We start from the raw sequence: 14,554 nt of genomic DNA, 5'->3' as shown, positions 1-14,554 counted from the left end.
TAGTTTTCATTTGTTTGCATTCCTTTTCACTCATTTGGTTAGGCCTGCATTCATAAATGTTGCAGAATTCATTCACTAATTCACATTATGGATATTTTGCAGTGTTACTTTGACTTATCCACAGGATTTTTATACTTCTTCCAGTATCGTGGCTGTGTAACATTTTGGTTTAATTAAAATTGGCTCTAATTTAGTGTTTGAAGTCTCACAGATGTACACAGATCACTGCTGGGTAAAATTAACACTTTTTAATTCATTCAACTTTGTACTTCAAACTAATACTTGTGTGTCAGTTTGTGGTAACACAGATGTGGTCCGGAAGGCTCGCTGAGCAGAAGTGCTTCTAACCGTCAGCCTGTTCACTGATCTGAAAAATGATCTGTGAGGAAAAAAAAATATCTGCAGTTATACTGGTGAAGTTGGAAGAGGAATGGTCAATGGACTGGTTCTTATATAGCACTTTTCTACTCTGAGCACTCATAGCACTTCACACAAGCACTTTTCCTGTCTAAGTGCTTTTTTTTTTTTTCATCAAGAGATTATACAAACTTATACACATTATATGCATCTTACATGACATTAGATTTCTCCAACCAACTTTTGTTTTAAAACAAAGAGCAAATTAAAATATAGAACAAAGTAATAAGAAAAAGAAAAAGAAATTTAAAAAAAAATTATTTTAAATTAAATTAAAGAAAAGAGTGGAAGGGGAAGGTGCTTAAATCCTGTGACTAAATTAAATAAGAATTATTAACACATCTTTTCAACCCAGTCAAAGCGTGGGTAAATTGCATTTTTCTAGGTACCGAGAAGGTAAAGATTTGAGATATTCCACAAAGGGTGTACACTTATGGGTAGAGTTTTTGGAACGAGCCTTCATTGTCAGTGTCATTGTCAGTGTCAGTAACAGAAGATGGTTTAACCCTGTCATGCATGAATTATGACAACCTCAATCAGGATTTTTTTCTTAACTATTTTTATTCATCTTTAGGCATGAAAAGATGAAAAAAATCCTGATTGAGGTTGTTATAATTCATGCATGACAGGGTTAAATAACAATAATTACAATCAAACACGTCATACATCTATTGTAACATTAAACGACCAGTGGGTGGCAGGGTATGGAGTGACACATCAGTGTCCAATATAGTGGTTTATGTGCAAGTATACCATCAACACTGACACAAATACAAGAAAACAGCCTTTGAATAGCTGTCTACTGTAGTGACCACTATGTGTGAAAGGGTTAATAGGCAGTGAATATATAAGAGATAGATAACCGAGGGGGGTGAAAAATGTGGAGAAATTGAATTTCAAGTTTACACCAAATCAAGTTAGGTAAATTTAGTGGAGCATAGTCTGAAATAACGATTGGGTAGTACTCAGACATGACTGAGTGCTACATGACTTTAGGCGTTAGAGAGCCATCAACAAAAGAAATAATCTACTATATAGGAATAGGATTGGTGTACCTGGGAGAAAAAAGAATATGTTTTTGTTTACGGATTATGTGTCCTACAAACCCATGAAGTGTGAGACTGAATTTGACATTGAGGACTGAGTAAAGACACGAGGTGAGGAGCAGTCTAATGTCAGGCTCATTACACAGTATGTACCCAGCGAGAATTAGATGATGGGTATCAAGAAAAGGAAGAGTGCTAAATAGGTTATTTGTAAAACCTAGGTTATCAAAATTTGCAGCATAAATGTTAACTAATAAACCGGGGTGTAAAATAAACATCCAGCAATTATAAGAAATCTACCATTTTTATTTTATATTGTTTTGGATACAGTAAAATGAACCTTCTTACTAATTAAAATAGCTACTCCTCTGGCTTTAAAGGCTGAATGAAAGATCTCCCCAACCCATGAGTACTTGAGCTTGAAATGATGTGTATCCTGCAGGTGTGTGTCTTGTAAAAATACTATATCCGGGTTTAGATGCTTTAGATGTGAAAATATTTTTCTCATCACCTGAAAGATCACCTATCCCTCCCTCCTCATGCTTGCACTCTATCCTTCCCCAAACAAAGGAACGGTGCTGACTCCTATGGAACTCACTGTCAAACTTATACTTACAACTAAATAGTGCAATGGGGGGAAAAAATGAATGCAAATGTACGATAGGCACTTCTCCCAGGAACCAAGAATGCCTGCAGTCAAAGTACTGTTTGAGTTAAACCAGCAAGAAACAAACATTTCAAACTGGACCCATACATTTTTTGAACATTAAAGAATAAGTTACCCCAAAAGAGAAAGAAGGTACTTTCATTCACACACATTTATAATCTGATAGATGCATCAGAGAGCAAATTGGGGTTAGTATCTTGCCACAGGATATTTGCTATGCAGACTGGAGCAACCAGGGATCAAACCACCAGCCTTTCAGTTAGCAGACCTGCTCTACCTCCTGAGCTACAGTCACCCCCAAAGTAGAGAGTTACTCTTTGTCAGTAACAGTCCTGTTACACTACCATAGCTCCATTTGAGTCTTTGTTTGTGAAAATATATACTTACACAATACTGTTGTATAATATACTTAAACAATATATACTGTCTAATTATGAACTGCAGCTAGATTTCATGAGAGGAACCATTTTCATTAAAACTAAACCTGTAGGCGGCCATGCTGGTACCACAGTAGCCAATGCAACTTTGAACCAAATGATCATAGATCTAGGCGAATTAATTAGACAGTCTCCACTGCAGCTTTAAATCGTAGAAAATGTCTTCTTAATTTAATTAAAAATATATTTTCTAATCACTGATTTGTTATAGATGTAATTTTAAACATTAAAATGTTATGAGATCAAAAGGAATCAGTTTCTAAATGAAGTGGAATCTGAGGAACAGCAAATTGAATAAAATAAAATGAATATGAAACTCTGGATTACAACAATGAATTATGGTACAAGGTATGAACTGTATATACTAACCTTTCAAGATCAAGATTAAATTTAACTCAACAGTTTGTTTTAGTAAATATAAAACATTACTTAGACTAAACATGTGCTTGTGCATGTATTTTAGAGATGTCCCTTGACAAATTGATTCATTAATAAATAGGATGGTATATTGATGAATTATCCCTTACTACCAATTCTAATGGCAAAACATATTTGTTTGTGTTCATTGACATAAATACACAAATCATTACACTCTGCATGATTTTGAAACAAAGATATTTAATCTGGAAGTATATTATGTGCGACCAACGTATAGATTCTAAAGAATTCTCACTATACACTTGTCAATCTGGCAATGAAGAACACAATGTTTTATAAATGGAAAACCATATTTTAACTCATAGCTTGTATTAACCGATAATTATGCACTTTGGAAATTTGTGTCCAGGAACACAACTTATTAAATTAAATGCTTGCCACAAGAGTGGATTGAATAATCTGCAAGGTAATTTGGAAAGAAAAAAGAATAACCTACCTAATTACTCTCTCTTCTCTCACTTGTGTTTATTCTCAGCTAGGGACATCCAGGCCTGGGAGTATGTTCCATTGGGACCTTTCCTGGGGAAGAATTTTGGGACAACTATTTCACCTTGGGTCGTCCCCATGGAGGCACTGTTACCCTTTGCTGAGCCTAACCCCATTCAGGTTAACACAAGGTTCTCAATTAACAACAACAAAGACAAGGGGCATGTAGTGCATTGCTCAAAAATAATTAAGGAGCACATTTGAATCAGACTATAGCATCAAGTCAACAGATGAACTCAACTTGGGTGTCTATTGTCTTATGTAGTCTGGGAGTTAACTGAATGGGTGTAGTTTGCTGTTGGGTCGGGTGGGGCTGCCTCATGCGCTGTGGAGCTTGGTGCTGCTGCTGCTGTGGGCCTCCGTCTGGATGGGCCCAGGCACCCACTGTCCTTGGTGGATATCAGGGAACAGGGCACCCATGGGGGTCAGGGGCTGAGCTGACTCCAGGAAGGGGCTTCCTTTCTTCACACACCCCATTCTCTGTTTGCCATCTGGGGTGGAGGGTTGGGAGGAGGAGCTGGTCTGAGTCTGGGCTGGTGGGCTTCCCTGCTGCTGCAGGACCAGGGGTGGTCTTCTTTTCTCCATCCCAGCGTAAAGGGAACCATGTCCATGGTCTGGGATTACTCCTCTGGGGGTGCTTGTGCCTGGACCGGGGAGTATAGAGTATTTAGAGGGGAGTGTGAGTGTGTGCACTACATTTATTTCTGTGTGTGTCCATGTTGGGCAAGTGCTGAGTATTTGTATATGTGTGCATGAGGGTGGGAACGGATCGTTGTGTCTGTGTGTGCTTGTTCGTCTATATCTAGGTGTTAGGTCAGGTCTCAGATTCCACCTCTCTCGGAACATCTCAGGCCCCTCCCACCACACACCCTGCCAGTGGCTGGTGCCCCCAGCTGCGGGTGCATTGGTGGTTATGCCTACAGCTGGGTGCTCAGGTGTGTACTGGCTCACTCCTGGTGGCATAGCCCGCTGTCAGTGGAGCCTCTGGGCTCGTCGCTGCGGCCCCCTGTGGCTTCTGTACAGTGCTGCTGGGTGACCTCTTTCTGGGACACTTCTCAGCTCTTTTCTGGGTGGGTGGAGTGATTGCCCCTGCGGTGGTCCTCATGCTCTGGGCGGCCTCCAGATGTCCAGGGCCCGGATCTCCTCAATGCCTGCTTCTTGGGGGGGGGCTATGACTTCCCACATCCACTTTTTGACACAGGTGTACGCACAAGTGTTCATACAGGTGTAGAAACAGGTACTCAACATTCAGTATTTATTATTTACTGTTACTTATGCTTATGTTGGTTGTTGCTGTGGTTTCCCTGCTGTGTTTTTTTCTTTTTTTTTCTTTTTTTTTCCCGCAGGTGGTCAAGCATATTTTCAGTGTCCTTTCTCTCTACCCCTCTTCTCCTTTATTTTTTTCCCCTCTCATTCGTTTAACTCTCTTCCCAACTTCACTTTCCTTCTTCTTTCTCTTCTTTCTCATCCCCTGGTGCTGTCCATTGTAATCGTAATAACTTAAAATAAAGAAAAATATAATGAAGTGGACCAGTATAGCAAATACACAATGGTCCACTAGGGAAAATAAATCGATTGGGCATTTTTCTTGGCCTTCAAACAATAATTCTGATCGCTACAGACAGGCAAAAAAAAAAAATAATTAAAATAATGCTGGACAGGGCTGTAAAGGTCCTTAACCCATCAGCAGAACAGGAGCTTGTCCTGTTCTTCCTGTGAACTCTAGAACAGTGGAGATGTGTTCTCTGAAGTAACGAATAATGATTCTCCCACTGTCAATCTGATAGAGGAGTCTGGGTTTGGTTGTTGCCACAAGAGTGGTACTTCACTGCCATTGTGCCAAGTGTAATTTTCTTAAAGGAGGGAGGATTATGGTGTGGGGTTGTTTTTCAGGAGTTGGGATCAGCCCCTTACTTCCAGCGAAAGGAACTCTTAATGCTTCAACCTTCCAACATATTCATGTTCAATTTCATTCAGTTTCATGTTCCCAACTTGATCCCTTCTTACGTGACTGTGCACCAGTGCACAAATCAAGGTCCATAACGATGGGATTGACTAGTGAGATTGACGAGAAAGAACTTGACCTGCACAGAGTCCTCATCTCAACCTGATTGAACACCTTTGTGATGAATTAGAGCAAAGACTACAAGCCAGACCTTCCCATCTAACATCACCTCACAACCCTTTTCTTTCATCATTCTAACCTGTGAAATGAAAATGTGTTCTTTTTCATCTTTTTTTGGTCACTTTTCCTTTTCAGCTTTGTACTTTGTGTCTTCCAACAGGATCCAGAACCCCTCCCATACCTGCAACACAATGATGCGTATACTTTCAATATTAATCTGTTTGTTTCACTAAAAGGTACCATCCACAAACTATCATGATATCAATTGTACATATAGTCATGGTCAAGTTCTCTCATGAGGAGTAGCACTGTCCCTGCCAGTGTTAAGTAATATATAGTTATAGAGTAGAGTTTTTGTGATGTTTCAATATGTAGGCAGCATTCTAATGCAGCTGGTTAAGTGAGTCTAATTCAACCTTTTACATACTGTTGGGTAGATACTTTAATGAATGCTCATAACAGGGTTGTAAAATTTACTGTCGTTGGGTGTGTTTATGTATAGCTGAAGTCTGTCCCAGTGGCTGGTGAGACACATACTGGCCTAAACACTTTGCATATGACTGGGTAGCATTAGCACTTAATAGACAACAGTCTTCTGCTGTTTGGTTTGGGAATAAAATATTCAAAGAAATTTTTTTCTTGTAGTTTGATCAGATTTTTTTCAAAAAAAAAAATAGAATTTTCTGGCCTTAAAAGTTTAAGATTGGGTTGGCCCCACTGGATTTTCTGGTTTTTAAGTGGGCCACAGGACTCTTGACTTTGGGAATGGCTGGTGTAAAGCATTATTTCTGTATTTACTGTAAACTGGTGGTTGCCTGAAAACAAAATCTCCAAATGAATTTTAGTTTTCTTTTTAAAAGTGTCAGTGCTACTCTGCTTATTATAACATAAAGGAAGTTGTCAGAGGCCAATTTTTCAGAGGTTCAGAATTGAACCTGCAACAAAGCACTTTTGTTGGCTCAAAGACACATTGACATTCCAGGTCAGGCAACAAAGCCTTATGCAGTAACACAATTGACCAAACTGTCACAACCCTAAAATAAGCTCATTTATTATATACTTTCATTTGAACTTAGTTATTTTAAAAGTATAAAGTATACTTTTTAAAGTATAGTTCTTATTTCTACTAAATAGAAGAAGATGGATGGAAGGATGCGATTTTATTTCAGTTAACCATTTTTTCCCCCTCATTTTTAGTTTAGTTTTAGTTCACTATAATAATACCCTTGGTTTTATTACCCTTGTTTTGAAATGAATATCTGTTTTGTTGCTAAAGGCAAAGGCATGGCTGAAGCTGTGAACATCTGCAGATCAAATTTTAAGGTAAGATTCATGGTTGTAGAGCCAGACCCACTATATTAATGCATGTTTTTAAACAAAAAAAACCTTATTATATAAAATATGATTAAAGAAAAAAAGGGATGTTCTCTGATCTCTGTTTTTGTCTGTTTGGAGGACTTGACATGTTGCTGTCTCAGCTATGCCTGTTTTGCCTGCGTTTTATGGTTGCTTTTATTCCTTCCTAAATGATTATATTATATTATAATTTTTGGCTGCACGTGATCACCACTAAAGAAAAACAGCATGTATAAACAAATGTAGTAAGCCATCTACACATTATATATGCAACAGATGCTCAGTCATGGAAATCCATGCTGTGAAGCACTCAGCACACAGTTTTTGTGCTGATGTTAATGGCAGAGGAATTTTGAAGTTATTGAGTCATTTAAAGCCTTGACTCTCAGCAATCCTTTGATTTAACCTGACATGGATTGCTCCATTTTTTTGAATTGTTGCAGCAAAGAAATGACATAAAATTGGCCATGGAATAAGGGAAGTCTAAGGAGCTTGGTAAGAAAAGCGTCTGGACTACTTCAAGTTTCCTTCAAGACGTTTCACCTCTCATCCGAGGGGGTCCATGTCTCTCTTGGGGGGACACTCCCATGGGGCTTAAAATCTGTGACTCTGCACCAATTGTTCTTAGAACTAAAGAAGCTTCTCGGGTGAGAGGTGAAACGTCTTCAAGGAAACTTAAAGAAGTTCAGACGCTGTTCTTACCAAGCCTCTTAGACTACAATGACCTGGATGGCTGAGAACCTTCCCAGACATGGAATAAGGGAAGCAATTTTATGAACTGACTTGGAATCCTATTACAATACCACATTCAAAGTCAGTGAGTTCTTTAGAAAGACCCATTCTCTTGTAAATGTTTATAAAGGCCCACTGTATGGCTAAGTGCCGGAATTTATATACTTATGGCAATGTAAAATGTGTTTTCTGACATTTTTATCTATTTAGTGTAGCTGTAGCAATTTTGACATTGTTGACTTCTTCGTTTCTCTCAGCTGGTCAGAAGACTGCAGAGGAAGGATTGACCTTTATTCGTTAGGAGAATGGCGAATCAGTATAAAGTTTCAGTCGCTCTCCTTTAGAATAGAATAGAATAGAATAGAATAGAATAGAATAGAATAGAATAGCCCTTTATTGCCAATGTACATCTACAACAAAATTATGGGTGCTCGATGCTAACTGTATAGGAATAAAAGGTAAATAGAAAAACAGCAGGAATAAATAACAAACAGGTGAAATATATACAGTCAACAGGAATATATACAAAACAAGAAAAAGGCATACAATAGGAAGGCACACACTGGAGAACCGTGTGCTTGGAAGTAGTGCAAAGGATTTGCTCTGAGTATAGAGCCAATATTTGTGTGGCGTGAGTTATAAGGGTTGCCCAGATAGTGTTTGTTAACCGTCCAAATGTCTCTGGGGAAGAAGCTGTTTGTGAGTCTGGAGATGTGGAACCTGATTGACTGTGGTGCCAACCAGGGCAGTGGGTCAAACAGGTGGTGGGTGGGGTGCAAGGAGTCACCTGTGATGGGCCAAGTTTTTCTGAGACAGGAGGATCTGATAATGGCCTCCAGGGGTGGCAGAGGAAAGCCAATGATTTTTGGGGCTGTGTTAATTACCATCTGTGCAACATGCTCTCCACTGAGGAGCTGTAGAAGGCCAGCAGCAGCTTTCAGTCCAGGTTATTCTTTCTCAGGACACAGAGGAAGTACAGCCAATTTGGGCCTTCTTTAACAATGGGTTTGTGTTGCGGGTCCAGGTGAGATGAGCAGAGATGTGGGTGCTCAGAAACTTGACGGTGGAGACAGATTCCACCCGTTCTCCATTTATTATGAGAGGGGAGTGGAAGTCTGTACCTCCTGAAGTCCATAATGAGTTCTTTTGTTTTATAGACATTCAGCTTCAGGCTATATTCTGAGCACTGGCAGGACAAGTTCAAGGACATTTAACATGTTGTTGGAATTTGGTACAGAGTACCGATTTAAACATGACTTTTTAAAGTCCCAAGCAAGATTATGGACACTCTCCGGGTGCTCTCTCTGCTGTTTGCTCCTTTAATTTACTTGTGAAGTAAATTAAAGGGCCTGCACTAATTTGACATGGCCTCCAAGTCCAGTGAGTAGTGACTGTCCATAATTCTATTGTTATGGTACCAGTGCTGAAGCACATAAGCACAGAGCACCCCCCTTCCTTTACAGGAGTCTTTGTTGCGGTCCTGGCAGTGTAATGTCTGGCCAGGTAACTCCACTGAGGGATCAGGGATGTTTGTGAGGGATCTGTCATTAATGAGGAGGATGAGGATGGCTGGAAGGGAGGGGTTTGTGTTGTTATTTTGACAGCTGGATATGATAATCAGCTCTCCATCCCCACTTTTGTTTCCTCTCCCTCCGCTGTCTGCATTTCTTGCCGTTTCTAACAATGTACCACAGAGCACCGGGTGGTCTCACAATCTCAGGTGGGATAATGTCGGTCGAATCTGAAGTAAAGTCCAGGTTCAGGCTGAGGCCGATGTCTGATGACTGAAAGTGACCAGTGTGTTGCAGGAAGCTGCAGTAAAAAGGCATAAAAAACACAAAATAAGGTGCACAGTAGAAAAGCGCGCTGTGCCACTGCATACCATGAGTGTCCCCATCTTGAATCAGCATTCACTAATGTTTTATTTTTATTTCTCTCTCTCTGACTCAAGTACATGTACTGGACCATGAAGCAGCAGCTTACCCATCACACGGTCAATGGTTGCAATGTCAAACCAGGAGATCTGCTCGCTTCAGGCACCATCAGTGGACCTGTGAGTGTCCACATGCACAATATGCTTAGGACTTGATGACTGTAATGTGTACCTTTTTGTCTGTCAGTTCTTAGTTTTTAAGCTAGATTACATAACATCACTCATTAGCAAATTCTCTTGTGGGCTTTTCACACTGAGAGTCGTTGCTTTTCCATTGTCCTTATTGCAACTGGTTTGTTTCATGGCAGGATCCAGAGAGCTTTGGCTCCATGCTTGAGCTGTCGTGGAATGGATCTAAGAACATTGACCTGGGAGGAGAAGAAACTAGAACCTTCTTGAATGATGGAGATGAAGTCACTATATCAGGTTGGTGTGTTTAAAAAGTAAGCTTTCCACTTCATACCATTTGGATTTATGTGACAATATTTTTAGAAGTAGCAATAACATTTTTGCACTTTTACATAATGCCAACATGGACATAAAGATAAGGTTAACTACAACAGACAAAACATAAGGATTGAAGAATTAGAATAAAACTGTTCTAGTACATGCTGGTGCACTATCAGACTCTTGGTGTGCTTCAGGCATCCGAATTTCCAGATAAACTCTTACCTTAATTTTGCAGCTGAAGTTTGGACTTGTTGAACTTGAAAATTTAATTTGGCTGACATTATGAAAGGAATCTGTTCAGTTTCAAAGTGTATTTCAATATTTTATTATTATTGTTAAAAATAAATAGTTAAATAATAATAATCAATCAATCAATCAATCTTTATTTATAAAGCACTTTTCATACAAAAAAAAAACTGTAGCACAAAGTGCCTTACATGGTTAAAAGCAGCCCACCCCACCCTCCCACTCACTCCCCACACTCTCATTAACAGAAACGATCATGAATACACACACACAGTATGTGTCCTGACTTTAGGGACAATCAAAAGGCCAGTACCAGAGGACCTCAGGGTCCGCGAGGGTTCATATGGTAAAAGTAGATCTGAAAGATAAGAAGGCCCAAGACCATTAAGACATTTAAAAACCAATAAAAGAATACATAAACAAATGTAGGGCTGTTCGAGATAACAATATATATCTGATGATGATATGAAAACATCTATCGTTTCACATTACGCTATCGTTTGTTTTCTGGTGTCGCAAATAAACTGTATTTTATCAGCGTTGTGACGGTCACTGTAGTGGCTCTATTAATTTCCTAAAGTTCTCGCTTTTTTTAGACATAAGTGGTCGTTACAACTTATGTCTAAAAATGTATAGTTTCATGCATTGGTCAAAACACTCGACTCCAGGTACACGGCACCCAGCTGAAAACATTTCATGCAAGTCGAGTTGCCCGAGCTTCACAGAATTAGCAGAAAATCTAAAATTTTTTGTGATCTATATCGTATATATCGACAATAAATGTCTTATATCGGGATATGAGATTTTGGTCATATCGCACAGCCCTAAACAAATGTATGACTACAAACAGATGGCTCACTAAAGAAGAGATCTAAAGTTTTACTTTTATATTGCCTGACAGAAATTCAGCTTTCAAGCTTACACAGTATTACACAGTATCATGACACTGATCATACACGTGTCCAATGGCTTCCTCTGCTTAGGTTACTGTGAAGGAGATGGCTACAGGGTGGGCTTTGGGACGTGCCAGGGAACAATCCTTGCAGCTTTGCCGCTCTAAAACAGATGTCTACTTACAGAAGTATTTCACTTGGCTTTGATGACAACAATGAAAAACTGCAACATGGACAACTCCTTTCCCCTCACTCTCCTCTTCTCTTTAAAAGAGGTGCTATGGGCTTTAGTAAATAATGAATGCAGATTTCTCTCAATGTAATCTCTGACCTTGTTACTGATATATAATGAAATATCCATCCAGCAGAGAGATTGTCCCGTATCATATCACAATGTTGCTGCTGTACCAGGATCAGTGTTACTGATGTTTTGTATCTCCTCTGATGAAATCATCCATTTTAAATTTGGTTCTGTTATTGTCTTGTTTTCATGCTGACTTACTCTGCCACCTCAGGAACACAGCTGCATTCAGAATGAATACATCCAATTATCCAACTGGAGCTCTTCCACTCCCCACTTCAATAGGAGTTGATCTGAGATGAATATATTATCTCTCTATGTCACCTTACAGAGCAGCAACTTAAAAAATAGTTAAACGTAAATGTTCAGGTCACTGTGATTTTTTTGGCGCTCAGGACTTGTAAACATTTTGACCTTATTATCTGAAACTCCAGTGGAACAGGATGTGTATATGACAAAAAACAGGAAAAAGATGAATTGGTAAACTTGAATACAGATTAAAGATGATGATGCAAGAATGAATGCTTCCAAAAATCTGACAATCATTTCTGAAAAGCTGAATAAAAAATGATGTAAAAAAAAAAAAAAAGCTGTCTGGAAGTGGTGATTCTGTATTTGCATCAGTGTGCAGTGAAGAAGAAAGGGCGTCATGGCATACTGTCTCATTATTGCTTTGTCAGTAATTGATTTTGTAAGCAAGGTTTCAGGTAATATAAGAATATCAGACTCAGATTTGTTCACCCAAAGTTACACTCAATCCAGTTTAGGAAGAAGACTTCTGACATTTAAATAAACTAGAAAAATTTGCATTTCCTGCGAAAATGCAGTGTGGATGCTTTAAAGCTGAAGCTGTCTGCTGAAACTAGCTGAAAAAGCTGAAAAGTTGCAGAAATTGTAAAAACTTTGCAGAAGCAAAGGAACTTTGCTAAAATGTAGTAACTTAGCAGAACTGTAATATCTTAGAGGAAACATAATACTTGGCAGAAATACAACAGCATAGCAGAACGTAGCAGAAAAATTGTAACTTACCAGAAAGACGATAACTTCTCGAAAAATACAAGAATTCAGGAGAAATAGTATAAGATAACACAAAGAATATATTTAGCCAAACATTCTTAAACATTACAGAAATACTATGATTTAGAGAAACAGTACAACATAGCAGAAATGCTGTAATTTGACAGAAATACTATATCTGGCAGAAATACTATATTTAGCACAAATCTTATAAAATAGCAGAAATAGTATGATTTAGCAGAAATGCTGTATTTAGCACAAATACTGAAAAGCAGCAGAAATGCTATGACTTAGCACAATAGTAATAACTTAAATAGAAAAATTGGAAAAGCAAAATGGACAGCTGAAAAAATCCTGAACATGCTAAGGGTCCCTCAAATGTAATTGTTAAATGAAAAAAAAAATCAAAAAAAAAAGTATAACAGTCACACAATCACAAATATGGACACATATTGAAACACACAAGCACAGAGAGACACACACAGGATCAAATTCAGTCAACCAGTCTAAATATATTGAATTAAAATCATACAATAAGATGCTCCCATAAAAACTCTCTCTCGCCCTCCCTTTCTCTCTCTCTCTTTCACACACACACACACACACACACACACACACACACACACACACACACACACACACACATATAGGGAGAGACAAGCAAGTTTCTAGGTCAGTCAAGCAGCCTGGGACCTGCTAAATTTGAATCCACCAATCAGAGAGGCTGTGTACTTTTTTCCCACCAAAACAGGTGCACCTGTTTTTTACACACACGCAGCACAGAGACAGGATTTGTGCTGACTACTCATTCTCACACCGTTTTGTTCAGAAGAGATGGGGGAATCTTAAAGTGTTGACAATTTATCATTAAAATATGAATTATTGAAGATATTTGACTTCTAATGCACCATAACTGAGTAGAGGCAAAGCAAAAACTGCCTTGACTTGCGCTCAAACAACGCTTTGTAACTCTAAATCTATATGGAGTATCGATATCATTGTTTCACCGTAAGACACAGCAGGCTTTGGTGAACAGTCATGGAAATTTTCAGGTCTCAGGTGTAACATTCTATTGTTCAGAAGACATGGGGAATCATCAAGTGTTGTCTTTTAAAAGAAAATATGAATAATTATAGATATATGACATAGATGATTGGTTGTCTTAGAAGCCATGAAAGCCCCAATATGCAAATTTGAATGTCTCAGCCCTCAGATATGATTGGCTGGCTGGGAAGGCATGAAGGCCTCAATATGCAAATCTGAATGTGTAAGCCCTCAGATGTGATTGGCTGGCTGGGAAGGCATGAAGGCCTCAATATGCAAATTTGAATGTCTCAGCCCTCAGATTTGATTGGCTGGTTGGGAAGTCGTGCATGACTTGATATGTCAATTTGAAAATTACAGTCCTCACAGAGGATTGGCTCCCGGAGGAGCTGGCAGGAATACATAGAAATACTATGATTACCCAGAAATACTGCGTTTAGTAGAAATATGTTTTAGCACAAATACTATAAAATGGCAGAAATAGTATGATTTAGCACAAATACTGTATTTAGCACAAATACTAAAAAGCAGCAGAAATGCTATGACTTAGCACAATAGTAATAACTTACATAGAAAAATTGGAAAAGCAAAATGAACAGCTGAAAAAATGCTGAACATTCTAAGGGTCCCTCAAATGTAATTGTTAAATGAAAAAAAAATCAGCAAAAAAAAGTATAACAGTCACACAATCACAAATATGGACACATATGGAAACACATAAGCACAGAGAGACACACAGGATCAAATTCAGTCAACCAGTCTAAATATATTGAATTTAAATCATACAATAAGATGCTCCCATAAAAACTCTCTCTCGCCTCTCTTTTCTCTCTCTGTCACACACACACACACACACACACACACACACACACACACACACACACACACACACACACACACACACTAGCAGCAGCAGCAGCCAAACAGCCTGGGACCTCCTGAATTTGAATCCACCAATCAGAGAGG

The 14,554-nt window shown here is 38.8% G+C and overlaps 1 protein-coding gene across 2 annotated transcripts in view; it reads left to right on the top strand.

Moving 5' to 3' along the window:
* The window catches only part of fah (fumarylacetoacetate hydrolase (fumarylacetoacetase)), a 38,548-nt gene extending 26,432 nt beyond the window's left edge, over nt 1–12,116 (top strand). For both annotated transcript variants that reach the window (XM_031726266.2, XM_031726274.2), the window contains exons 9-14: nt 3,481–3,611; nt 5,777–5,852; nt 6,893–6,939; nt 9,656–9,757; nt 9,946–10,063; nt 11,317–12,116. In XM_031726266.2, coding sequence (XP_031582126.1) covers nt 3,481–3,611; nt 5,777–5,852; nt 6,893–6,939; nt 9,656–9,757; nt 9,946–10,063; nt 11,317–11,393 — 551 coding nt within the window. In that variant the 3' untranslated portion in view covers nt 11,394–12,116. The remainder of the gene's footprint in view (nt 1–3,480; nt 3,612–5,776; nt 5,853–6,892; nt 6,940–9,655; nt 9,758–9,945; nt 10,064–11,316) is intronic.
* The last annotated feature ends 2,438 nt before the right edge of the window (nt 12,117–14,554 follow it).

This window comes from Oreochromis aureus, linkage group 1 (assembly GCF_013358895.1).
Source record: "Oreochromis aureus strain Israel breed Guangdong linkage group 1, ZZ_aureus, whole genome shotgun sequence".
NCBI classification, from domain to species: Eukaryota; Metazoa; Chordata; class Actinopteri; order Cichliformes; family Cichlidae; genus Oreochromis; species Oreochromis aureus.
This window is presented reverse-complemented; position numbering and strand designations above follow the sequence as displayed.